Consider the following 26,966-nt stretch of genomic DNA (forward strand, 5'->3'; position numbering starts at 1 on the left):
CACAGGCAGCTCATTCACTCGTAGCATTGAGTTTTAATTGTGCAGGTACTTTTAAATGACCATTGCTCAATTTTCTACCAATTTTCAAACGGTTTGGTTTCTTACGTATTAACGTGGCTATAATTCTGGATGCTTTAACTTGTTTCATGATATTTTTTTGTATAAGTATGCAGTGGCATAGGTACAACTTTGATGTTTATAACAAACCAAACCGTTTGAAAATCGGTAGAAAATTAAGCAAGTCATAGTCATTTAAAAGTACCTGCACCATTAAAACTCAATGCAACGAGCGAGCGAGCTGCCTGTGGTAAGATGGCCGCCAAATGCAGACGTTCCACTCAATTGGCCAGCAGCGCGGGCGAGACATCTAGCCTTTATACATATCTATGGTTTTGGCCATCAAACACCACATCACAAAGAGTTGTATGTACATTCAAAACTTTATTCATGGGTTACAGTTTAGAAAGCTTTCTCCCTTTCTAAGCCAATGATTTTAATAGATACACAAGGAAAAAGTACAGAAAGAGCTTTCGCTGTTCCCCACAGACACTCATCTCAAAGAGTATCCACTAATCAGCACAACATCAGATTTTATAAGTACTTCTATACAGGAAATAATGAGCTGTGTGCACTGTGAAGCACAATGTTTGAATCATTTATTGGCTGTGTCTCATAGGATTCATCTTATCTTACAACAGCTGACACATTTCCATTCAGTTTCCAATCCCTAATCACTTTCAAAATAACACGGTTGATCTGCATTAACTTAAATTACCGTTCACACACTCATTCTTCCCGTGGGTCACATGCTCTGGCCTGTAAGGTGCTATGAGATACTTATGTGAAATGATAAAAGGTGTCCCAAAATGTGTTCGTGAATATCACAGACACTGGGGATACAAAGGGGAATGTGGGTCAAAAATTACACAATCCAAAATGGTGGATATTTCTGAAGCAAAATCCCACCACGTCGCACCTTCCCAAATTCCAGCCCCATACCAAATCCCGACATGGAATAAAATTTCATGAGGCAAACTCTTTAAAAAATGCGAAGGATGTTAAAATGCGGGCTAACGTTACACGTCATGATACAATACATACATCTTTTGCAGCCCCATGCAACCGTTTTAAGTGTGTGTGGCATGGTCCAGAAAAAAAGCACACACTTGAATTAAAGCATGAAGCCAAGCAGATTTTTTTTCACTTGTTTCAAATTATGTGTGATCACAAGAAGACACTTAAATGTACAATCCAGCTAAAATCTCTACACAAGAGTGAGAGAGAGAGAGAGGTCAAAATCTGTGCCTGGATCCAGAACCTTCTCTCCCTAATAATTGCCATGCACTATATAGGTACAGCTAAGTTTCCGCCTTAGTTCAATAGATATTACACACAAAATAAAAACAAACATTAATTTCTTATCTCCATAAATGTTTTGTACATTTTTGATTTTTACTTTGTACAGAATAAAACGCATGGAATGACATTACTCCTGAAATGGAAAGTTTCAACAATGAGCACGTGATTTGGATTAGTTTCATATAGCCATGGCACTGCATCATCTGAGTGCCCACATCATTTCCGAGGAGGAACAAAAATGAGGAACAAAATCATTAAAGGGGAACAAAATTGTCTAGGAAACCTTACGGGTGGTAAAATGACGAACGAATGTGGATAGATGAGAAGACGTCAGAAGACACTTGATTCACCGCACAGTGATGTGATTGACAGATGCGAGAGCATGACATGGACGCGCGCAGATCTGAGCGACAGATGGCTGGATGGGCGACACTGACACGTCACTTTCAATTGGATGAAATGGAAGCCACTCAAATCTCCATGGTGACAAATGGTGCGTATGAGGGATCAGTCTGTGTTCTCTGTCCTGATGCAATGGGTGATGGTGTTTTTTTGGAAGGGGGGGGGGTTGTAGGGTTTCATGGTGCTTTAGTTCTGCATCTGCTCAAAGAACTTATAGGTGGGGTTCTCATAGCCGTTCTGCTGCATCTTAGTGAGATGACGCTCCTCAGGGGTCACCGCTGCATCCACCTCGATGTAAAAACACGTCATCATTTAAAGCATTTGTGTAGAAACGGATTTATATTGAATCTATGCATGAATCTTCTGTCTCACCTCGATGACTCCATGGTGAATGGATGTATACTGCTTCTTCCTTAACATAACGAGGGTGATAACGATGACAGTAGCTATCACAACTCCGCCCACCATCAGACCAATGATAGCTCCCTTATTAGAGCCCATGTCTTCCGCAAGGAACATCTGCTTAAACACAAACATGGCAATTACATTGTGTAATATATACAATCAGTGGCTCTTCATTGGTTATCATCTGAAAGGAACCCAGCTGCTCCGAATTGCTTATTGCACACAAGTTAACAAAAATGTGACCAAGCAATAACAAATCTAATGCATTGTAAATATATACAGTACTGGGCAAAAGTATTAGGCCACCATCAGAATAATTGTTTGTGCAATGGTATAGTGGTATAATAATGATATAATTATATACAATATGTAATTATTTCTCAGTATGGACAAATATTGTAATACAACCAGAAAATACAAGAAATTTGTATGCATGCCGTATTAAAAAAACCCTAATTTCTAATTCTAACCTAAGGACTTTAATCTCCTCAAGAGTTCAAGATGTGCTTACTGCCAAGAGAGGTCACACCAAATACAACATTTTGCCAGAAGAAGCCATTTTGTTCATGAAATTGTTTTTTTTATTTTGTCTACATATTTCCTGTATTTTCTGTTTGTATCTTAATAAAATATGAGTGAAAAATTAATACGGCTGGTCTCTGCTAAAACAAGCTAGTGGTGTCCTAATACAGCATACACACCAAACGCCAAATTCAACGACTTGCGCGAGTAGATTACATACAAAGTCAATGGAAAGATGCAAATATACGTAAACTTGCGCGAGGTAATGCAAATGACGTGAATTTGGCGACGTGAAAACATGCAGTATTCGCATCTTCGCGCAAGCTGAAAAATTTAACTGAAGTGAAAAACTCGCATGAAAAGAGTTAAATCCCACGAGTACTCTAGAGCGTGGAACACAATGCTTCACGTTAGTGTGTACGCAGCATAATGGGACATACACACAAAACGCGAATTCAACGACTTGTGCGAGTAGATTACTTACAAATCAATGCAAAGACGCAAATAGACGCAAACTTGCACGTGATGAATGACGCAATTGGGTAGCCTGATTGACGTGAAAAAATGCGCTATCCGCATGAAATGCATCTTCGCGCAAGTTGAAAAATTCAACTGAAGTGAAAAACTCACATGACAAAAGTTAAATCATGCAATTAATCTTGAGCGAGAAACACGATGCTTCGCGTTTGGTGTGTACGCAACATAATGGGATGTACACACCAGTGGTGGCTGGTGACGTCTTTTTTTGAAGCGCACGATGCGAAGTTCGTCACAACATGTATGTAGCTTGTCATGTGTGTGGTTCGTCATTTCAAAATATGTGTTTTGCACTTTGAGAGATCGTGTGTGCATCACGTGTCATGCCTTGAACTTGAACTTGAAAGGAGACGCTCGCGTGTGCCAGATACTCGCACAATCTCATGCATAATCAGAGTTTACTGTTAAGGAAGTGTCTTGCGTGTATTTAAGTAACGTGAGCGTCTCTTTTATCATAAACGGTTTTGACGTGTCTCCAGCAGGCACTTACTTTGACAAAACACGCGATGCACACAGGATCTCTCCACACGCATGACACATACCTTGGAAAAGGGAACCACACACGTGACAATCCGAACACTTATTTTGAATTAGCGCATCCTCGGAAGTGCAGTCACGAGCCGCCACTGGTACACACTAAACACAAATTAAATGACTTGCGTGAGTAGATTACATAAAAAGTCAATGCAAAGACGCAATCTTGCACAGGATAAATGACGCAATTGGGCAGCGTGATTGACGTGAAAATCGCACGTTGAAAAATTCAACTGAAGTGAAAAACTCACATGACAAAAGTTAAATCCCGCGATTAATCTAGACCGAGGAACACGATGCTTCGCGTTCGGTGTGTACTCAGCATTATGTGGCCTACACAGCAAATGTGAATTGAACGATTTACTTAAATAGATTAAACACAAAGTCAATGTAAAAATGTGAATAGGCGAGAACTTGCGCAAGGCAATACGAATGACGTGAATTGGGCTGGGCCTATTCGCCTCAAGCACCGTTCAGACCAGCAGCGACTTTCTCGCTGTGTGCTGCCTGTCTCTTTCAATGAGGCGTTTCTAAATTTAGTTGTAATAAACAAATGAGTGCCGCCCACTCCAGTAACTGATGAGAGAAGGATAACGTGAACTTCACAGCTTTGCTCCCATTGGTAGTCGCTTTGAAAAATCGCTCATCATTTGCAGAGTTAGACTTTTCTTAACTTTCTCACGTCACTGGACACGGCCATCCGGTTGGCAACAGCCACTTTCGCTCGTGCCGCCAGAAGTTGCCAAGCTTCCATTGAAATGAATTCGATTGTGTCTATCTACTAGTCGTTGGCAGTCTGAATGGGGCGTCAAACAGGTCTTTGCGCAAATTAAAAAAATTCAACGCAAGTGCAATATTTGCATGACACAAAGTTAAATCCCACAAGTAATAAACACAATGATTTAGTTTTTTGTATCTCTAAGATAGCTATGCATGTCTTACATATAGATGTAAGGTCAAGTCAATGTTATACATATATATATACATATATATATATAGTGCTTTTCACAATTGTTTAATTGTTTCAAAGCAGCTTTACATGAATAAAACAGTAGCAGAGTACAGTGGCTAAGATTAAACCGTACTAGTGAACGTATTAATAATTGAACGTATAAAATAGAGTTCAAAGGTAAGCCAGTGTCAGCTGTCTTCCTAGGGGTCGAAATTTTTTTATTTTATCTGTGTAAATCTTCATACCAGTCTCTTGTCCCGGACATCATATCCAGCGTTGTGTCTTTCCTCAATGTCCAGACGAACTTTTGGAATCTCTTAAAACACAGATGTATAAACAGATGCGTTAGACATGTAAGCTAAGCCAACAGAAAACCACAGGCAAATCACAACTTACCAGGTCTTGTGGGCAGACCCCTATCTGGAATTGGACGAGCATCTACGGGTTCAACTAAACAAGACAGAAAGCTGTTTAGTCTGGTGCAAAATTAAACATTTATAATACTGACTATATAACTCTCCAAAGTACTTTACTGTGATCAGTTACTTAATAATGGTACTCAAGATTAACATAAGACAAGGAGAAACAGCATGACCTTATCTGTTAAGTCTGCTAAGCTTGTGTACTCCATTGTGGTGGCATTGATCGTGAAGCCATTGTAATGTTTAACATGATTGTCAGTGTTGGCCTGGTTGAAGCTTTCAGGGTGGATGAAGCCCAGACCGTCTTGCTCTGGTGGCAGGGTGTCCAGTGGGGTGGTGTTCTCAGGCAGGTCGGGCATTAGTGCGTCGTTCCCATAGCTCACCCTCATCTTGCTCTGGAGGGAGGACAGCTGTTGGGTGACTTCCGCCTGGTCACGCTGTATCAGCAATGCTGGAGAAAGAGATGATAAGAGACCCCCTAAATAATGACTTCTGATTGGATGCTAGGGCATTGCTAGTGTTGCTAAGCGGTCGCATGTCATGTAATGTAAAAATGCATTTTGGACTCACCCACTTGGTCCTGAATTTCATTAGCCACTTGTGGAACCTTGGACAGGTAGCTCACGGATTGGTTCATACGTTCTTCAATTACACGCAGATGGGTCATCACCTGTAAGAACAAGGGGACAGACTGAGGGTGTCTACTTATTTTGTTGCCCATGATGTAAGCAGGGACGAAGCAGTTGATTTAGGCTTACAAAGGGGCGAATCTGAGATGCCTTTTTGGGGTCGACCTCTCGCACATGCTCGAAGTGTTTGAGGGTGTGCTGTCTGTCTTTTTGCTCCGCACGTATGTACTTCTTCAACAGATTGAGGATCTGCCGAGGCTGGGTAAGACGTAGATGTTGTTGCAGACAAACATTACATTAGCTATAAGCAAACACTCAGGGAAATTCACTTAAAATAAATTGTGACCCTGCAAGTGAAATCCAGGCTTTCTTATCCATACATGTATTCGTGGTGCTTGTCGATGTGCATTAGCGTGCATTTACCCGTGGTTGGTCAGATTGCAAAGCACTAAGGTAGCTTTCCAGGGCCTGACGGCGTCGGTCATTCAAGAGAGCTTCCACTCGTGCCATATGAGTCTCCACCAGCTGCTGTCTCTCACCGGCCGCTTCCTTCTCCAATGCCTCCACCCTCTCCTGGAAGCGCTTTAAAAATAGACATAGATGAATGAACACAAAGCCGAAGGCTTTCATTTCTCCTAAACAATAAAAGCACAGTGACTTAATCTCTGATTCAATTTTAACTGTATAATTTCCCACTAAATCTGTATGTATCAAACCATGACCCTGCAAAGTGCTTTTATATAACCATGCTAGAAACCACTATATTATATTAACAATGTAATGGCTATATAACAAAGTAATGGCTGTTTGCTTTCCAGCTGCTTTGCAATGCTTATGAACATATCCCAAATGTACCATAACAGCTCACCTGAATTATGGTTTTCTTATCGGCACGAGGAAGATTCTTAGCCTGCCTCTCTGCCTCCTCCCATTCTCTCATCACCTGTAGAAAAAAAAGACAAGAGTCTGAATTCTGAATATAATTATTTTGCTTTTTCCCAGCTCTAGTACGGCTGTCACAATATGCTTTTATAAGAGATGCCTTTGTCCCACCTCTGACATTTTATCTCTGTGTTTGGCTTCCAGGCTCTCCTTTGCTTTTTGAAAGCGGGTGTGCTCGTTTATATCTCCTGGTGCTTCCAGGTAGCGATCCACTGCATCAGCAGGGCTCGGGGCCATGGTGGGCACTGGAGAGAGTGAAAAATCTTACTGACTTATAGCCAAACAACAGATAAACATAAGAAAAAATCTCGCTTACGGTAAAGAGAGACATTTCATTCTGGGAAAGAATGGTTAGTTTGGGTGCAAAAGTTGGTTAGCAAAGACTGAAACATTTGCGTGAGAATGCTTTTGCTAAACATTGCACAAAAATATCCATGCTTAAAAACCATTATGAATATTGGCAGCATAGTAATTCTGTTTATACACAATGGCTCTAAGGCCTGGTTTGGGATTTGTTGTCAGAATGACTTTAATTTTGGGGATTTGATGTTAGAATGACGTTGGGTTTTGACATCTGTCTGACATTGGGTTTTGATGTCCGTGCAACGTTGGGTTTTGCCGTCCAGCCGCCGTTAGGTTTTGACATCAGAATTACGTAGGGTTTTGACACCCGTCTGACGTTGGGTTTTGACGCCTGTCCGACGTTGGGTTTTGAAGTCAAAACAACGTTGGATTTTGTTGTCTGTCCTACGTTGGGATTGGCGTCAGAATGACGTTGGGTTTTGACATCAGTCCGACCTTGGTTTTTGACATCAGTCCGACCTTGGTTTTTGACATCAGTCCAATGTTGGGTTTTGACATCAGAATGACATTAGGTTTTGACGTCAGAATGACGTTGGGTTTTGATGTCAGATTGATGTTGGGTTTTGACGTCCATCCGACGTTGGGTTTTGACGCCAGAATAACGTTGGGGATTTGATGTCAGAATGACATTGGGTTTTGATGTGAGAATAATGTTGGGGATTTGATGTCAGAATGATGTTGGGTTTTGACATCTGTCCGACATTGGGTTTTGACGTCAGAATGATGTTGGGTTTTGACGCCCGTCTGACGTTGGGTTTTGACGCCTGTCTGACGTTGGGTTTTGATGTCCATCCGACATTGGGATTGGTGCAGAATGACGTTGGGTTTTGACATCAATCCAACGTTTGGTTTTGAAATCAGAATGAAATTAGGTTTTGATGTCAGAATGACGTTGGGTTTTGACGTCTGTCCAACGTTGGGTTTTGACGTCCATCCGACGTTGGGTTTGACCCGGTGTGCCTCATAAGTCTTCAAAAGTGTCACCCCAGTGACATTTTTGGCTTCAATTCATTACAATGGACGTCGCGTTGTCCATCTTTTTTACAGTCTATGGTTTTGACGTCCATCCAAGTTTGGATTTGATGTCAGAATGACATTGGGTTTTGATGTCCGTCCAACGTTGGATTTTGATGTCAGAATGACGTTGGGTTTTGACGTCAGAATAACGTTGGGTTTTGACTTCAAAATGACGTTGGGTTTGGTTTTGACGTCAGAATGACGTTGGGTTTTGACTTCAGAATGACGTTTGGTTTTGACGTCAGAATGATGTTGGGTTTTGAGGTCAAACCGACGTTGGGTTTTGACATCAGTCCGACGTTGTGTTTTGACGTCAGAATGACGTTGGGTTTTGATGTCAGAATAATTTTGGGGATTTGATGTTAGAATGACGTTGGGTTTTGACATCTGTCTGACATTGGGTTTTGATGTCCGTGCAACGTTGGGTTTTGCCGTCCGGCCGCCGTTAGGTTTTGACATCAGAATGAAGTAGGGTTTTGACACCTGTCTGACGTTGGGTTTTGACGCCTGTCCAACGTTAGGTTTTGACGTTAAAACAACGTTGGATTTTGCTGTCTGTCCTACTGTGGGATTGGCGTCAGAATGATGTTGGGTTTTGACATCAGTCCGACCTTGGTTTTTGACATCAGTCCGACCTTGGTTTTTGACATCAGTCCAATGTTGGGTTTTGACATCAGAATGACATTAGGTTTTGACGTCAGAATGACGTTGGGCTTTGATGTCAGAATGACGTTAGGTTTTGACGTCCATCCGACGTTGGGTTTTGACGCCAGAATAACGTTGGGGATTTGATGTCAGAATGACATTGGGTTTTGATGTGAGAATAATGTTGGGGATTTGATGTCAGAATGATGACATCTGTCCGACATTGGGTTTTGACGTCAGAATGATGTTGGGTTTTGACGCCCGTCTGACATTGGGTTTTGACGCCTGTCCGACGTTGGGTTTTGATGTCTGTCCTACATTGGGATTGACGTCAGAATGACGTTGGGTTTTGACATCAGTCCGATGTTGGGTTTTGACGTCAGAATGACATTGGGTTTTGACGTCAGAATGACGTTGGGTTTTGACGTCTGTCCAACGTTGGGTTTTGACACCCAGCGACATTTTTGGCTTCAATTCATTACAATGGACGTCGCGTTGTCCATCTTTTTTACAGTCTATGGCTTTGACGTCCATCCAAGTTTGGATTTGATGTCAGAATGACATTGGGTTTTGATGTCCGTCCAACGTTGGATTTTGATGTCAGAATGACGTTGGGTTTTGACGTCAGAATAACGTTGGGTTTTGACTTCAAAATGACGTTGGGTTTGGTTTTGACGTCAGAATGACGTTGGGTTTTGACGTCAGAATGACGTTTGGTTTTGACGTCAGAATGATGTTGGGTTTTGAGGTCAAACCGACATTGGGTTTTGACATCAGTCCGACGTTGTGTTTTGACGTCAGAATGACGTTGTGTTTTGATGTCAGAATAATTTTGGGGATTTGATGTTAGAATGACGTTGGGTTTTGCCATCTGTCTGACATTGGGTTTTGATGTCCGTCCAACGTTGGATTTTGATGTCAGAATGACGTTGGGTTTTGACGTCAGAATAATTTTGGGGATTTGTTGTTAGAATGACGTTGGGTTTTGACATCTGTCTGACATTGGGTTTTGATGTCCGTCCAACGTTGGATTTTGATGTCAGAATGACGTTGGGTTTTGACGTCAGAATAACGTTGGATTTTGATGTCAGAATGACGTTGGGTTTGGTTTTGACGTCAGAATGACGTTGGGTTTTGACGTCAGAATGACGTTTGGTTTTGACGTCAGAATGATGTTGGGTTTTGAGGTCAAACCGACGTTGGGTTTTGACATCAGTCCGATGTTGTGTTTTGACGTCAGAATGACGTTGGGTTTTGATGTCAGACCGACATTGGGTTTTATGTCAAGCTGATGTTGGGTTTGACGTCAGAACGAAGTTGGATTCTTATGTCTGTCCGATGGTGAGTTTTTACATCAGTCCAACGTAAAGTTTTGAAAAGAGATGCACAAATATGAATTTTTTTCCACCGATACCGATAGCTGATTATTCACACTGATATCTGCTGATAACGGTAGTTTAAATTAAACTTGCATTAAATAAATTCTGAAGATTACATACATATCTGAGTTATATTTATTCATATAATGACCATAATATTGAACATAAAGCTAGTGATGTTTCTTTAAATTTTTTCATTTGCATTTTCCTGTTGTCTTTTGGTTGACAGGATATATCAGCCATGATTATTGGCTATTAAATGCTGGGTTTTGATGTCAGTCCGACATTGTGTTTTGAGATCAAGTCGACATTGGGTTTTTACATCAGTCCGATGTTGGGTTTTACAGAATTACAGTGCTACCATTGGGGACCATCTTGCCTAGGGCCCCACCACCCCACGAGCCATCCCTGTTTCTAAATATAGACCAACCTGATCAACATAGCTATTTTCTTGGGTGGCAATTTCATATTTATTCTTATAAAACTGTTAGTCCTTGATTGATCACTTGATTCCGGTATGGGGTATTGGTTTAAGACAACTTTTATGAAAGGCTTTCATCCACTCAACACGGCATCTTTACAATAAATGCTTGTTAGTTTGATATTTTTTAATGTAATGTTATACATCTGACATATTTTAGTGTGGTGTAAGTGTCCACATAAGTGTAAGTGTGTTTGTGTGGTGTATTGTGTAAGGCTGCTGTTACAGTTTCTGACGGCCAGCATGCGGGGAAAGTCATACTGGCTGTGAGGAATATGCCCTGTCAGGATGAGGGCGGCTCTGCTTGTCACTTTCCCACAGAGCCCGCATTGTGCTTAACCGAGTGGAAACCGCCCACTGAACCACTGCCACTGACTGGTCTAACCAGAGACCGACTACAGTGCGGATCACTGACCCACACACAAAGATAAACACAGAAACAGAGAGAGAGATGGGGCGAGTACAGACAGTACTGCAGTATTCAGCAAATTAAGAAATTAACTTCCTGACATGCAGGTGCTCTCAGAAGGTCAAAAGAGACAAATGACAAGAACCAGACACACATTCTCAGCATTGCATTGGTCAGTATGTGCAACCAGTATCTTAGGTTGTTAACTAAAACACAGACGGACAACTACAGAATGAAAAGCAGTGTTTCACACAATACTACATAAAATAGAACGTATTGTAAATGTAAACGATAAACGTTCTTGAGTGAGACATGAAGTTAATGTTAACATTAAGCTATTATGATTTTTGCTTCAGTAGTTCAGATGTAAACTCAATAATAACTTTTGACATTGTGAGATATTTTTGAACAACTGCAAAGGCGTAAATTACAAAGAACGACTTTGCTTCAGTTCGTATGTGGGTTGCATTGCCTCACTTTCAATTTGCAAGATCATTTGCACAAAATATAATTTATTCAGTGGTGGTGCAGTGGAGAAGACATTGACAGAGAGTTTAGGAAAGGTTTCAGAGTGTTAAACTAAAACTAGATGATCTATCTAGCATGGTCACCTCGAATGGACCTGTAATCCATGCGTACTAAAGCATCCAGCCATCTGCTGAGGCGAGCTTACGGGTTTAGCACAAATAAAGCAGCGTGAGGAAAAAAGAGAGGATGTGCGGAGAGATAAACTGCCTTTCGGGAGACGTCTGGACTTACAGACACTGCTGCTGCAGACAGCCATGCAGTACTCCACTGATTCAAAGTTATTACGGTTGCCCCCGCAGCCCCCAAAGGTGAAGGGGGCGCATCGGCCCGTCTCCGCCACAAAATACCAGCGGGGCAGCTTGGCACGGCATGGCCCTGTCCGAGCGGGGGCCCAGCACACCGCTGGAGGAGAGACACTTACATGCTCATATATTAGATCATCAATAACACTTATATTTCACACTCATCAAGCTTTGATGATAACACTATTAATCTAGATTTTATTTATGCATTTATTTTGCTTTATAAAGTTTTTTGGTCTTTATTTAATTATAAATGAGAGTCCACTAAGGTATTCTGTATCAAGATTCGTAAACACCTTCGAAGTCCTATGGATTACATTTGATATGTAGTCAATATGCTGATATGGTATGTTTAATGTCTTACCAGTATGTGTACACTGTAAATACAATTGCCTAACAATACTAATGAGATCCTTTTGTAAAACGGCACGGCCCTAACTAGTCTCACCTCGCACAACCTCCTCTATAGACTCTGTAGTGGTAGTGGTGGTGGTTGTCATGGCAACGTTGGAGGTCTGCTCACTGGTGTCTTGTTCTTCGGCGGTATCTTCGTCGTTCTCATCGTCCTCATCTTCGTCATCTTCGCCATCCCCGTCCTCATCGTTTTCCCAGGCCTCCTCTTCCTCATTTTTTATATCCTCATCATCCTCTGTCATCGCAGGTTCTGGCTTGGTTGGGGCCTGTTCTCTCAGCACACTGTGAAAACGAAGACATCATGACCATGGCCGTAATTTTAAGTACAATTAGTAAATGTACTATTTTCACACACAAATTTTGTAGCTAATATACCAATATACCAAATTTGTCTGCAATAACCTGCACGCGCAGAATGAGATGTGCCTGTCAGTTTAGGTGCCGTTCACCCAGTGTTGCCAGATATTAGTATGAAAAACAAACAAAAAATAATAGACCATAAAGAACAAATTAAGTTCAAACCTTGTCTTTCAAAAAAATCATAGAAATCGCCAACCTTCACTTAACTCCTTCCCCTGCCATTGACGAGTTAACTCGTCAATTATGAGAAAACGGTTCCCTGTCAATGATGAGTATTTCCGGCTTTCCGCAATACTGCTATTATCCACCAGGTAGTCTCGCGTGTCTTTCGCTGTTTTTCGCTGCTTTTTCTGGACAAAGCCCGCCCACGAGCTGTTTGACCGACATGTCAAACATCCAATCACAGTTTGTTTCGTCTAGCGTCAAGTTTCGGACTCCCCACAATAACGAGCCGGCTGGCAACAAGTCAGTTATTGAAATAACCAGCCGCAACCGAATAGCATCTAAATAAACAACATTACTCACCATAGAACATTGTGCACTTTATCAATAGCCACACCAATGATATGCTCCCGTTAAATGTCTCTTTTAAAGCATCTCTCTTCACTTTGTAACACCCACAAGCAATTCAGGAGAACCAAACTTTTTGACTCCACTAACTGCCTCAAGCAAAACTCTTGGACGTCTTTTAGAGAGTCTATGCTGCGAACTTTGCATATTTTTGAGAATCCAATGTTTAGCTGATCATGATAACTGCTCATTATTATCCACGTGAACACATCTGATTCTCTTCCTCAATGGAACGCCGGAGCTTTGTTTTCCAGGGACTGAAACTAATCGCGACACTCGCGTCTCCTGGAAATCCGGTTTATTTCCACCAATCAAAGACGACTTTGACATTCCCACAGGGTTTCCAGAAAAGTGTACGAAAAACATCAGACGTTCAGCCAACAGTCTGTGGGCGTGACGTCTGAGGCTGAGACTATCCACCAGGTCTGCAACTTATGCAACCCGGCAGTAAAGGGCGATTTATAGTCGTGCGTAAGTTCTACGCCTTAGCTACGGCGTAGGCTATCCGTAGCATGTGCGTAGCTCTGCGTAGCCTGACGTGCACCTCGCAAAAATTTTAACAGCGCGTCAGTTCTATGCGGACCGCAAGCTCTGTGATTGGTCCACCACAACCCCTCCCGTCAGGTAAAAAAATACTGCCTACCAGCGGTTTCGCGTGTGTTTGCACGTCAACGCGGACGACGACGCAAAAGTATAAATGAATACCGACACGGAACCTACGCCGTCGGGGCTACGCCGTAAGGACCTATGCACGACTATAACGAGCCCTTAACGCCTCACATGAAAGAGTAAGCACTCCATGTAGATTAAAGGCATTAAACTTTTGTAAAAATGCTGGCACTGGCTGGCAACTTAAAAAAAAAAAAACGCTGGTGGGAAAAAGTTATTTGCTAAAACAATATGTCTAAAGAGGATTTTTAACAATGGGATCTGGCAACACTGGGAATTATGCACCTTGATGCCTTGAGTCAATCTCCGTCATTTTACACTAAACTATACAGTAAATTGTCCAAACTTAATTATATACGCAGATGCACGTTTTGAAAAACGAATTAGACATTCAGATTAGACATAAGAAAAATATACAGAGGTCCGGACCCCAGTGACCTTATAGCTGGCTACGGCCATAATCATGACGTAATTGTATAGAACTAAATGTCACTTTAAATTATTTTTTAATCCAATTATTTTACTCCCTAGAGACACAATGCATAATGTATAAATGCTAAAATATATAAACTTATTAATAGATGAATAATAGAGATAATAAATAATGCCATGAACCACATTAATTTTCACTTAAACAAATTTTTTTATGAAGAATCCCACTACCCAATATCCTGAGGAGAGATCCACCAATCACAAAAGGCGCTGTTGGCTTGGAAACAAGCAACAGGGGCTCAACATCAACCCCCCACCCTCCCACGAGGCCTTCCAAATGATGCAATCGAGTTTCAATGGAAACTGAATGGATTTGTTTACCTGCTGTCAGTGTACTCGGCCTCCTGGCCACCCCACCATACATCCGAGTTAGCCTCCTCCTGCTCCTCGCTGTCCATCTCCTTCTGCTCTTCAACAGGGCAGCATACAAACTCTACACCGCGGAAACGGTCGATGCCACATGGCAGAAGCATCCCGTAGTCGTGAAGATTCATGGAACGATCGCCGCAGGACTGCAGAGGAAATAATGATGCCAAAACGTGAGAGAGGTAAAAGATGCTGAGTCAACACAGAGCTATGTTCAGAACGCTGTCATGAGCAAAACAGAGGTACATCCTATTCACTCATAATGGGACTGTTTCACACACCATTATTTACATGCTTGTAAAAATGCTTGTGACCACTGACCTCTTTGGCCACTGTGTGCCAATGCAAATGACTTTCACACATGTCCATTCGCTCCTGATGGAGAAATTTGCACTTGTCTGGGACGAGCAGGGCATCGCTTACAAACTCCCCAACTAAAACAAACACACATTAACATATGAAGACAATTTTTTTTGTCAGACCTTTTAATGGATTCTGGCTAAAAAATGGTATTGCTGTTTGGCCTGAGGCAAGGATTAAGTGATTTGACACGGAGGTATTAAATTAACGTAAAGTACATGTCGAGAACATTTGGTTAATCTCATTTTTCATGGAGGTGGCATTGGGCGGCTTTTGCATCTAAGCTCCTCATATGCAGCACTTTCTCATGCATTCACAGGGTGTTTTAATACATCTATGCTGATGTGCAACTTTGAGAGCAAAATGCCCTAAGGAAATGTTGATACCATTATTGTTTTGTTATGAATTTTATCTTATCTGATGGAAAAGGCAAAAAAGCTAAATTGCATTAGTTTAATGTCCCAGAAAGGGAGATTATTATCGAAGACTTGTTGTGAGGAGATTATTGTTCATGTAAACATATACATACGCATATGCAAACATACCCAGGCAGCGGTAGGGAACCACAATGTGTGTGTGACTGCGGCATTGGTGGCGACCCATTTTACACCAGTTCTGGATACTGACAGGCTGGTTGGCCTCCACTACATTGGTAATCTGCAAGTCTGGGTAAACCTATAGGAGTGAAGTAAGAACGCAAGTTGTAGCTGTAGTTAACATGAAATGCCATTTGAAATGCATCTGACATCTTATCTAAAAATTATAGATCAGCATAACAATGGCCACCACTTTGCTCTTGGAAATAAATTCTGTCAAACCAAACCTTTTGTTATTACTCAGAAGCACTTTGGTTATTCATTGATTGCCGTTATATAATTGAGCTGTAATTCCTGAAGTAATCACAATGCAATAATGTTTTATAATCCATGTGAGCCATTGGCAGCACACACTGATACAAGCAGAACCCATTTGAATTAATTTGTAATTCTCTTTATACATGTCTATCATCACCTCTTGGCAGTACTGAAGGATGCCCTCTTTGGTTCCAATGCAGCTCTTGGTGCCAGTAGGATCTGGTTCCCACTTGCCACTCTGGACGTTGATGTGCATGTTGAGTTTCCCACAAAACATGGCCACCTGGGGCTCTGCCAACAAGCCCACTGAGTCATCTGATGGCACCTGCCAACAACACAATCAGCAAAGCAACATGAGGAACCAATCACGCAACCCAATGACGTCCATGAGAAAAAGGGCATCTTAAAATGTCGCTTGATAACAGCAGGCTAATTATCAGAATTTGTTAACAAATCCAGGCAAAATTTCAGTCAAATATTTTCAAATGCCTCCAACATTCAATAAAGTCCAACTGTGTATGATTTTGACAGAATCCTGTTATTTCTCCACTGAATAGTTAGTAGCAAAGCACAACAAACTGTCAAACCAGAAAAAAAATAAAATAAAAGCATCTAGTTTGACTATAATTTGGAGTGGTTGGTTAAATCAGGGTTTTCAATATAATTTTCTTGTACACTGGTTGACTATGCCAAACAGCAAATATGAATTATCAGAGATCCATAAAAGCGCCACTGCTAAAAAAAGGCAACGATGACTAACTTTAGCAGATGGTGTGGAAATTAATTCAGATGATGTTCAAAACCTGCCTGAACGCTGAACATTGGCATGGTGTGTACTGGGCTTAAGTCACAGCTAAAACTGTATGTAGCTTAAAATGCAAGTAATGCACATAAATTAACAGTAATCTGCAATGATCGACAATGTGAATTATGTAACGTCAGTTCATTGGTGAAAGCTTCACAGCTTCCGGTAAAGCTTTACAGTAAAAACAATCCAATATCTTAAAGTGGGGTAGATTAAAAAATAGAAACAAAAATAACTAGCTTCCGTTACCGGCTCAAAAAGATTATTAACAGCACCGGTGACAGCTAGCGATGTTCGTATGTGCTCCTCTGTCACACGCGCTCCAGTCAGACGAAGGACAGTGAATGAACGGACACACGTTGGCGCTTCATGAGAAATGCGTCGACACATCTTGTTCATTATATCACAATATCTGAGCTTTGCGATATTTCCTGTCACAATATTTCCTGAAGATTGTTACATGTTTTTATTTGAATCAGACCTTTAGATTAGCCTACCGGTGTATGTAGGTGATTTATAATACAAAAATCACATTACCTTTGCTTGCATAACCTGTTTATTTCCTTTTTGAATGACAACGTCAACATTATTGCTGTTTAATTACACCGGAAAATTCAACATGCCGGACAAAATAAATCGCAGATGAAGGGTTTAATATAGTTTAAAGTTTTAATCTCAGATTTGTTAATCTGCGTTTAAATTTAAATGGTGCAACACAACTCGAATTAAAATTAAACTGAGATCAACAAACCCTAGATTAGCTCTAAACTCTACTTAATTTAATCCTTGTTGGTGCAACCCACCCAAAGTTTTAAATGTGAATATTTCTACAACAAAATGGCGCGATACCCTCAGAAGGCCTTGTTTATCTTTCTGGAGCCATTTGGATTTATTTTGTTAAGGATGGATGCACACTTTTTTGGACTTGACGGACCCCGTAACTTTACATTTGATTAATTGAAAGATCTAAAATAAGATCTAAAACATTTTCTAAAATAACTGAAAATGTGTTCGTCTGAAAAACAATGGACATATGCACCTCAGACAGCTTGGGGGTGGGTAAATCATGGGTTTAATATCATTTTTGGCCAAACTATCCCTTTAAAGTCTGCGCTGAACACTGTGGGTTCGTGTTATAAAAACATTGTGCACTACATTAAACATTAGCCTACATAAATATGTTGTCAGTCAAGCATTGTCTTCTTAACGTTAAGTTGTTAACTAATTTGTAAAGTACATAACTTACTTGAAAGCTAATAAACAATGACTTCACAAGTTTCCCTTTTCAATACAACAGTCCAATATAACATTATTTTTGTCAAAACTGCCAATGATTCAATATTCGATATATATATATTGTTCTCTTTGTGTTTTAAAGTTAATTATAATAAGTAAAGTTTACTGTTTTAAGTTTATAGTTAAATTGTTAAACACACCTGCCTATATTACATTGTCACATCATTTTAAGTGTATGATCACCACATTTGTGAATGATCATTGCAAAAAAATTATTTTTATCTAGTATATACTGTAAACGTATATTGTATTCTACAGTACTGTAGTATAATATACTGTAGTAGTATGTGTGTACTGTACTATAATATACACATAAAGAATATCGGCCGATATATCGTTATTAGTCTTTTTTTACTCCCTAATATCTTTATCGGCATGGAAAAAAGCTTATCGGTCAGGCTCTACAGTAAACACCACTCATATCATTATAAAGCCCTGAAATACAAAAAGCTGAGTAAAGAAACAAATCCTCTATCTGAACTAGGGATGGGCGATATGGCCTAAAATCCATATTGCGTTATACATTGCAGCCTCTTGCGATAGCGATATGTATTGCGATATAATAATTTCAATAGACTCATTTCAGAACAGGTTATATAGACCCTTACAAAAGCCAAACTGCTAAAAAATTAAGTAAAAGTAAACCGTTATGGCCCGAGTAGTCTTGTTACCTCTCTTAGCTGGAACTTTTGCCTGACACACTCTACATCAGGGGTGTCCAGACTTTTTTGTGTGGTGATCTACTTTTAAAATGATAAAGCCGACAAGATCTATCTGCTAAAAAATACAGTTAATTATTTTTATACCACTAAACACTTTAAATGCTTGTGAGGACTATACTGCATATATATATATATATATATATATATATATATATATATATATATACTGCATGTTTCACAATTACTAGACCATAATGCCAATTTCGCGTGTGGAGCAGCAGTTAACTTATGTAACTTATGGCTTAAATCCAAATAATAGATGTTGCATCTGTCTTTTTCACTAGTTCCTCTGTTTCGCTGACGCTTACATCCATGTTTATTCGGCTGCAGCTCGTGGCTCTAAAGTTTGCGGGTAGATTGTGTCATCAACACGCATTATCGCGATAGTGCAATAGATTTAAAATCTCTATCGTATGCCAATTTTCTATCGTTTATATTGCATATCGTTTATATTGCCCATCCCTAATCTGAACTGATTCAGAGCTTCAGAACATCTACTGATACTCATCATCACACTGATGATCTGAACAAAAACAATACTGATAAACTTATTAAAGTTAACCAAATTATAACACAAATCAAACAAAATTACATCACTCAGTGGGAAACATAAACACAACAACAAAGTAAAATGCAATGTTATTTGACCCTGAAGAGAGATTACAGAATGGCAAACTATCTGTAAACGGTGACAGATAAAAAACTGAGATCCATCTTGAGCAAATACAGATTCAGTGGACACAAGCTCACTAGAGACGGGCAGACAAAAATATGGCTGCCACAGGAGAAGAGGATATACGCACTGTGACCAAAACCAAATCCAGACAAAGTAAACAGAGATTAGGACAATCTTCTACCAAAAAATAAACTGCATCAAGACATTTGAAAACCTACCGATCAATGAGAAAGATCTTTCTTTTAAAAGAACACATAATATAAAAGAAAATCAATCTGACCTGACTTAATGTCTCCATTATGTGATGTTTATTACTGCTTTATTCTGTTAGATCTTGTTTTTTGTTCTCTTTTTATAACTTACTATTTTAGTTGTATTTTTTAACTATATACTTTGTTTTATTTTTACTTTTATTTGCACTATTTGTCAGTGGTGGCCAATGACTTCTTTTTTTTTAGGGCGGACAATGCTTTTTTTGAGGGCGCACGATGCGAAGTTCGTCACAGGTATGTAGCCCATCATGTGTGTGGTTCACAATTTCAAAATATATGTTTGGCATCACGTGTCTTGTCAAAATAAATCCCTGCTGCAGACGCGTCCAAAGGCTTCATGATAAAAAAGATGCTCGCGTTTGCCAGATACTCGCATAATCTCATGCGTAATCAGAGTTTACTGTTAAGGGAGTGTCTTGCATGTATTTTGTGAACATGAGCGTCTCTTTTATCATAAAAGGTTTTGACGCGTGTGCAGCAGGCACTTATTTTGACAAAACACGTGATGCACATGGTTCACATGTTTCGCAACAAACACATATTTTGTAAACACAAGCAGCACACGACACTCCGAACAAATATTTTGAATTTGCGCCCCTCAGAAGAGCAGTCACGAGCCGCCACTGCTATTTGTATGCAGTCAAGCTGCAAATGCTATGGTAATACAAATATACAGTTTTTGTCATGCCAATAAAGCACACTTAAATCAAAAGTGAAAAATGAGAGAAAGAGAGAGAGAGAGAGAGAGAGAGAGAGAGAGAGAGAGAGAGAGAGAGAGAGAGAGAGAGAGAGAGAGAGAGAGAGAGAGAGAGAGAAGAAATAATAATAGTAGCTGTCCTCTCTTGTGTTATTTTGGCCTGGTCTCGACCCAGTCTTTCACAAAAGGTCCCCTACTAACAGGCCCACCCGTTCTATTCAACTGAGGGTGAGGAATTATGGGACTGTGGTGTTTTCCCCCTTTTGTCCTGGGAAACAAACAGTGGAAGTGCTGCTGTAACCTGCTGTCTGGAATATGCCTGTGTCATTAGTTGGATGAATGGATGATTTGTTTACAATTTAGTTTGGAGAGCGAGAGTGAAAGAGGGAGAGAAGAAAGAAAGAAAAGCTTTTCACAAATGGCTTGGTGGTCAGTGCAATAAAACATCTTTGTGTTACACGGCCATTTAAGCCAGAATACTGTAATTATGCGGGCCACAATACAGTAGTTAGCTCTTTAGAAAAAGCATATGTCATAAAACGTGACACAAAGCGGTCGTAACTATTGCAATGAGCTTTGACCCGTTAGATATTTACTATATGGTTTGCAATGGTGAACTACAAAATAGGATTTCTAACTTGGTACTCTGAATGCATATAGCCCTTAATGAAATGCTTTAACATTGACATTTATGAAAGCTATCTGCGAATATCAATTTCCTGAAATAGCACCTCAGACAGGTTGTCATAGCATCTCAAGATCTACATAACTTTGTATGCAGCATTTTATAGTCATTTAACTCAACAAATGGCTTAATCTTTAAGGTAGGTTTCTCATTACCAACGGCTTCAACTACCAATGGGGTCGTTTTTGTAGTTCTTAGAAGACATAATTTAAAACATTCACAATGTTTACATGTTCTGCTGACATTTCCCTCTCAAACGGAGGGGACCTTTTCAGATGAAAGCTGAATGAAAACAGATTTCAACATTATAATTACCTAAGCAAGAGACCTTTTAGGAAAACAACTTGTTGACGGTTATAGTGACCAGTAAAGAGGTGAGAACACAAACATGTTAAGCTTGTTCTGGCACACAACTTACAAGCAACACATTTCATGAATATCTCCTTATGTACTACCATATTGGTATCATCATATACCTTTTATCAGGGTTTCCCAAATGTTTCATTCTACGCCCACTTACACAGGTTATCTATCTCAGGATCCACCAAAATATTTTAAATGTAAATAATACACATTTTTGTAGTTATTACTATATAGAGAGTGTAGTTATTACTTTCCTTGTCATTGTATGAATTTAATTTAATTGCAATACCAAAGCACCCCATGGTAAGATTTCAAAATCATTTTCATTGCTAGTAATTAATTGGACTTATTTCATGTGTGTCGTGTCATTCACTGCACCCACAGCCAAGTGATTTTGCACGACCCACCTTATCCCACTGTGCCACCCACATGAAGGTCCCCAACCAGAGTTTAAAAACCTCTGCCGTCTTATATAACAAGTAGATATTGTAGAAATAAAATGATTTACAATATGCAATATGATAATACTTTAGGTTTGTAAAATTTGTTTTAATTATATTATATAATATTTTAAAACCGAAAATTAGCACATTTCACAATTTTTTTAAAGAAAGCATCACTCGCTCTGTCTTGCCAGTCTCTCTGCTGTCTGCATCAACTTAAAACTTTGATTAGCCTACATAACTTTGTTGAAGTATTAAACATTTTCAGCTATTGCATACCATTGTAATATGCATATTGCAGCTATTTCGTTCATTTCAATATATCTTGCATATAAATTAATCGGCAGTCTTGCTGACACACATTCTGTAAAAATAATACACTTGGTACTTAGTTTTAATGATTAGATACGTTAGTTACCTAATTGATATAGCATAAAAGTGGCATACCATGAAAAATAATTTGGAGACATTATTGAGTTAACTCTAAAATGCCCTTTGAACTTTTATTCAAAGTTCAAAGTATTTTTTTGTTCTGGAAATAATCTGTTAGAAATTATAGAAAATATAAGTTCAGAAATGGGAAAGATTAAGCTGTGGTTTGATAAAATTAAACTATGTTTAAATTGGGGAAAAACTAAATACATGATTTTTGGTAATTGTAAAAAGAATGAAAAGGTAAGAATATCAATTCAAGGAAATTATATAGAACGAGTTAATGAGATAAAATTTGTAGGTGTTATTTTGGATGAAAAATTGAATTGGAAAGATCACATAGTATATATTAAGAATAAAGTTTGTAAAAGTATTGGGGTCTTGTATAAAGTTAAAGATGTTTTAGATTATTCTACATTGCTGTTGAACAATTCCTTAATTCTTCCATACTTTGGTTTCTGCATAGAAGTCTGGGGTAATACATACCTGACTAATACAAAACCTCTGTTTTTGTTACAGAAAAAAGCTTCAAGGATTATTAATAAGTTATATTAATAGGCTATAGAGAACACACTAATAGTTTATATATAAAATCTGGACTTCTAAAATTTTAAGATCTGGTTGATTTGAAGATTTTGACTTTTATGTGGAAAGCTAAGCAGAGAGATTTGCCTATGGATATACAAAATGTATTTACTTTGGTATCAGAGGATTATGGTCACAGAAGGCAATATTACTTTAAAATTCTTTTTGCACATACCACACAAAAGCAGAGGTGCTTGTCCATTTATGGAGATAAATTGTGGAATACCTTGGACTATGAACTGAAATGCTGCAAAAGTGTTCGTAAATTTAAGAACCTGTATAAGTAAAATATTCTGGAAGGTTATAAAAAAAAAATGACGACTAATATGGTTAAGAGGATAATAATTAAATGTAAAGATATGTGGTATTGATAATTGTTGGTGGTTGTGGTAGGGGTTGATTCATTCATGTAGTTTATTTTTTAATTTTTTAATGTGCATACATAAGTGGCAGGTATTATAAGATTTTCTTCTTCTTCCTGTTTCATTTCTTTTTCGTTCATGTATGTTATGGATGAATGAGATGAAATAAAGTTATTATTATTATTATAAACTGGCATGCTATAAAACCATTATTGCTGTACTGTAGCTTTGCTATCAAGAAATGCTATTACAATAGTGGATAATTGCGCCTGGTTGTCAGGTTTATCATGCATTTCATATAAATATAAACACATAAATAGGTCAATATTAGGTAACATTGGCACATATAAAAGTAGAAGTAAAAAGGTAATATTCACTCAATTTATAAGAAAAAAAAAATATATATAATAATAATAATATATTATCAATACCAAATATTTCCCTATAATATCTCTGTTCCAATTGTCTTTTTAATGTTCACTGCAAGGAAATTTTTTAATAAATCTGCATTTCAGTAAATTTAGTAATTGGGTTAAAAATTGCAAACCTTTCATATTCTAATGTGCTATTTTGACACCCTGAGATTAACAGTGATTAGTTTTAAAGGTTAACCATCCTTGTTTTATAAAACTAGACATTTCTGCCCTTTTTGTAGCCTTAATGTAGAAAGTGCCTTTGCATTAGCGTTTGGATGAAAAAATGAAACGCCGCAGTTCGGTGCCGCCATCTTGCTTCTGTCAACTAATATCTCCTGTAATATTCCTCACTAAAACCCCCCGAGCATGAACCATACCCGCGTTAATGTATGTGATTTTTCAGCAGGCAAGTCGATATTAAACAACAAATTCCTCTATTAAACAATCGTTCACATATTATTTGCGCAAAAGAAACCACAGAGAAATGTGTTTCTGCTTTGATGCTTGAAAGGTTCAAGAGGGCCGCCGCCGGATTGCTGCCACAGCATTTATTCACCCAACATGGAGCTCTGCAATGATGCAGATGGGCCAAAGGTTTACATCTTTCCTCTGTGCATAAAAAGCGTATGTACTCTAGTCTGTTGTAAAACCCTGCATTGCTAACAAATGACACTTTGTCCCTATTCAAGAGCTGTCAGTCACGGATGTTTACATGCTTTCTTGCGCATCTGCATGTCAGACAATTTACCTCTAATCCACATTTACCTGATGTGCCTTAGAAATACACATCAGCATAACATTACCAGATCATCAATTTTTCTTAATATTTAACGTTGTAATGCCACGTTTCTTCCTCTTATGCAAGGCTACATTGTTTTCCTCTGATGAACAAACATATGCAATCTCTCTCTTTTAAAACAACCACAAGTGTGCCTCTCCAAAATATGCTAAAATTATGCATTGATATTCTGCATAGCATCCACTGACTGTACAATTATGCATAATATTCATGTAAACCATGCGATCCTCCTGCCTGCACCACAAGCCTCCACCCAATACGGTAAAAAACTGATTAAAAAACCACGACTGCCAAGATAAAATCTGGACTAAAGACATTACATGATGGTGCTGGAATACGTCAATAAATCACTCTTAAAATGTCTGTCCGCATCATGCCATAATCTCGGTTTGCGGTTTTTCCTCGCTCCCAGGCCGTCCTTTAAACTAAAGGGAGAATCGAGCCTCCTCTCCATTACAGGATCGCTATTCTTACCTCGATGGCGAGAGACAAAGTCGTCAAAATGAACAGCAGGAATGCCGTGCGCTCCATGCCCATGGTCGTGTTCCCTAATGCAGCACGTCCTGACGGATAGATTTCCTGAGCGGATCAGGCTTTGAGTCGGGATTTTCGGCTCTGTTCCTCCTCTATCGCCTGTGCTGGTTGTGCTTTATGAGAATGCGCGATAGACAGAAAGCGACTGCACACAGCTGCTCCAGAGAAAGTCAGCTGACTAGACGTCTGAAGACTGCGAGGAGGAGGAGGAGGAGGAGGAAACGGAGATCTGGATTGAAAGTGGCCGAAGAGGAAAGCGCAGACATCATGATACCAAAAATAATAAATACAAAAACAAGTGGATTAGCTTTGAAATTCAGATTGATTTAAAATAAGCATTGTGTAAGGGACTTTTATGTGTAACATGAAAAAAACACACTATAGCCTACTTTATTATTTATAACAAACTGTAGTAAAATTCCTATATATTAGTGTTTCAGAACCTTAGTAAAGTAATATAGTATTTATTCATCTACTTTAATTCAATTCAATTTTATTTATATAGCCCTTTCCACAATTGTTAATTGTTTCAAAGCAGCTTTACATGAATAGATGTAGGGGAAAACACAGAAAAATCGATAGATAATATAAGAAGCAGAATACAGCGGCTAAGAATAAACCGTACAAGTGAGCATAGTATTAACGTAACGTATAGAGGAAAGTGCTAAGTTAAGCCAATGTTGGCTGACTCTCCATGGGATGAAACCCCCCCCCCCCCTAGGAGAAAAACCCTGTGAGAAAAAATCTTGAAGGAGAAAACCCTTGAGAGATATACATTTATATTTATATATAGTAATTAGTTTAATTAGGTAAGCGGATTAAACTGATTCAGCCGGTGGTCGTTGGTCAGGCATCGGCTGGGCATCGCGGTGAAGGACAGCCAGTAGATCAGTGGTGTGATGAATTTCACAGCATCAGGAATTGGGTCTGTTTGTCTCATTGTCCTCGGAGTCGAGGACGAGACAGGGAGAGAAAACAGAATCCTATTAATGTAGGGGCTGTTCGCATGTAATGCAAGTGTCATACAGGATTTTGGTTTAATATCCGCTCGGTTCCAGACAGACTAACTACTGCGGCATAAGTATATTACCCAGATGAGTTATGTGAATGCTTTGTTCTGGACAAACAAACTTTTGCGGGATAGGTACATTTACTTGAAATTTTATGCTTTGTTAAAGAAGAAGGTCTTAAGTTTACTTTACTCACTCGTCAAAGTCCTTTACTGACATGTACAAGCACTGTTTACAAGAGCAATGATAGCTTTTCCACCTAGTCAGACTACAACAGACATCAATGTTGATAGTATATTTACTATAGTAGGTTAAAATACTATAATATATTTTAACCTACTATAGTATATTTTAACCTATTATATAGTTCAAAGTGTTGACTATTTTAAGTTGACATAACTTATAAAAAAACATTAGAATTGTTTAATTTAATTTGTTAAGTTAAAGTAACATAAAAATTTGTGTTAATTTGACAAAAAGGCTGCATTTTTTATAGTGTATTTTGTGTGCTGTATCCCTATTAAGGGCCTGTATACAAGAGAACGCTCAAGGGGGAAAACGTACGAATATTTTATCGGATGTGCCTTTCGTTTACACGGCAACATTGTTTTTGGGGCAAAAAAGTCAAACCACCTTCCAGAGTGGAAATCTTAAAAACGATCTACCGTCGGTGTCCCCGCCTAAAGGGTAAAAACGTAAAAGTCTGCTCATGATGGCTCCCGTCGCGTACGCCACACAGACATGCACCAGTTCAGGAAAATAACAACAAACATGTAGAATTATTTCCATACGTCGAAACTTCAAGTTGCCATAGCAGGTCTGATAAATATACAAGAGGATTTCCAGCAGTTGTACGAAATAGAGAAGGTGCATTAATTACCTCCATCAAATTGTGGATGCGCCAATTCTTATTTTTTGAAAGAAGGTTGTACGCAGGTGCGCGGACTTGGTGTTGT

The 26,966-nt window shown here is 39.1% G+C and overlaps 1 protein-coding gene across 4 annotated transcripts; it reads right to left on the reverse strand.

Moving 5' to 3' along the window:
* Window positions 1-421: 421 nt before the first annotated feature.
* Window positions 422-25,165, reverse strand: appb (amyloid beta (A4) precursor protein b). Of its 4 annotated transcripts, none has more exons than XM_073855291.1 (17): window positions 24,941-25,165; window positions 16,071-16,238; window positions 15,605-15,734; window positions 15,021-15,133; window positions 14,655-14,845; window positions 12,277-12,524; window positions 11,758-11,928; window positions 6,816-6,949; window positions 6,631-6,705; window positions 6,186-6,344; window positions 5,892-6,020; window positions 5,704-5,803; window positions 5,379-5,584; window positions 5,108-5,159; window positions 4,957-5,027; window positions 2,134-2,283; window positions 422-2,049 (listed from the first exon to the last, which is right to left on the reverse strand). In XM_073855291.1, exons 1-17 carry the CDS (start codon window positions 25,001-25,003, stop codon window positions 1,948-1,950), a joined length of 2,262 nt encoding a protein of 753 aa, XP_073711392.1. In that variant the 5' UTR covers window positions 25,004-25,165; the 3' UTR covers window positions 422-1,947. The 4 variants fall into 4 exon arrangements, with proteins under 4 accessions (XP_073711392.1, XP_073711393.1, XP_073711394.1 ...); XM_073855292.1 differs by having other exon boundaries at window positions 2,134-2,280; window positions 24,941-25,164; XM_073855293.1 differs by lacking the exon at window positions 11,758-11,928 and having other exon boundaries at window positions 24,941-25,164.
* Window positions 25,166-26,966: the final 1,801 nt, after the last annotated feature.

This window comes from Misgurnus anguillicaudatus, chromosome 17 (assembly GCF_027580225.2).
Source record: "Misgurnus anguillicaudatus chromosome 17, ASM2758022v2, whole genome shotgun sequence".
Classification (NCBI taxonomy): domain Eukaryota; kingdom Metazoa; phylum Chordata; class Actinopteri; order Cypriniformes; family Cobitidae; genus Misgurnus; species Misgurnus anguillicaudatus.

What these genes read in the sequence shown, in the direction of transcription:
- appb (XM_073855291.1), bottom strand. Translation starts at nt 25,003, where the DNA reads ATGGGCATGGAGCGCACGGCATTCCTGCTGTTCATTTTGACGACTTTG. An exon ending in TCCTTCAGTACTGCCAAGAG is followed by an intron (nt 15,735 to 16,070) that starts GTGATGATAGAC and finishes TCACTCCTATAG; the next exon opens with GTTTACCCAGACTTGCAGAT. An exon ending in ATAAGAAAACCATAATTCAG is followed by an intron (nt 6,345 to 6,630) that starts GTGAGCTGTTAT and finishes CTATTTTTAAAG; the next exon opens with CGCTTCCAGGAGAGGGTGGA.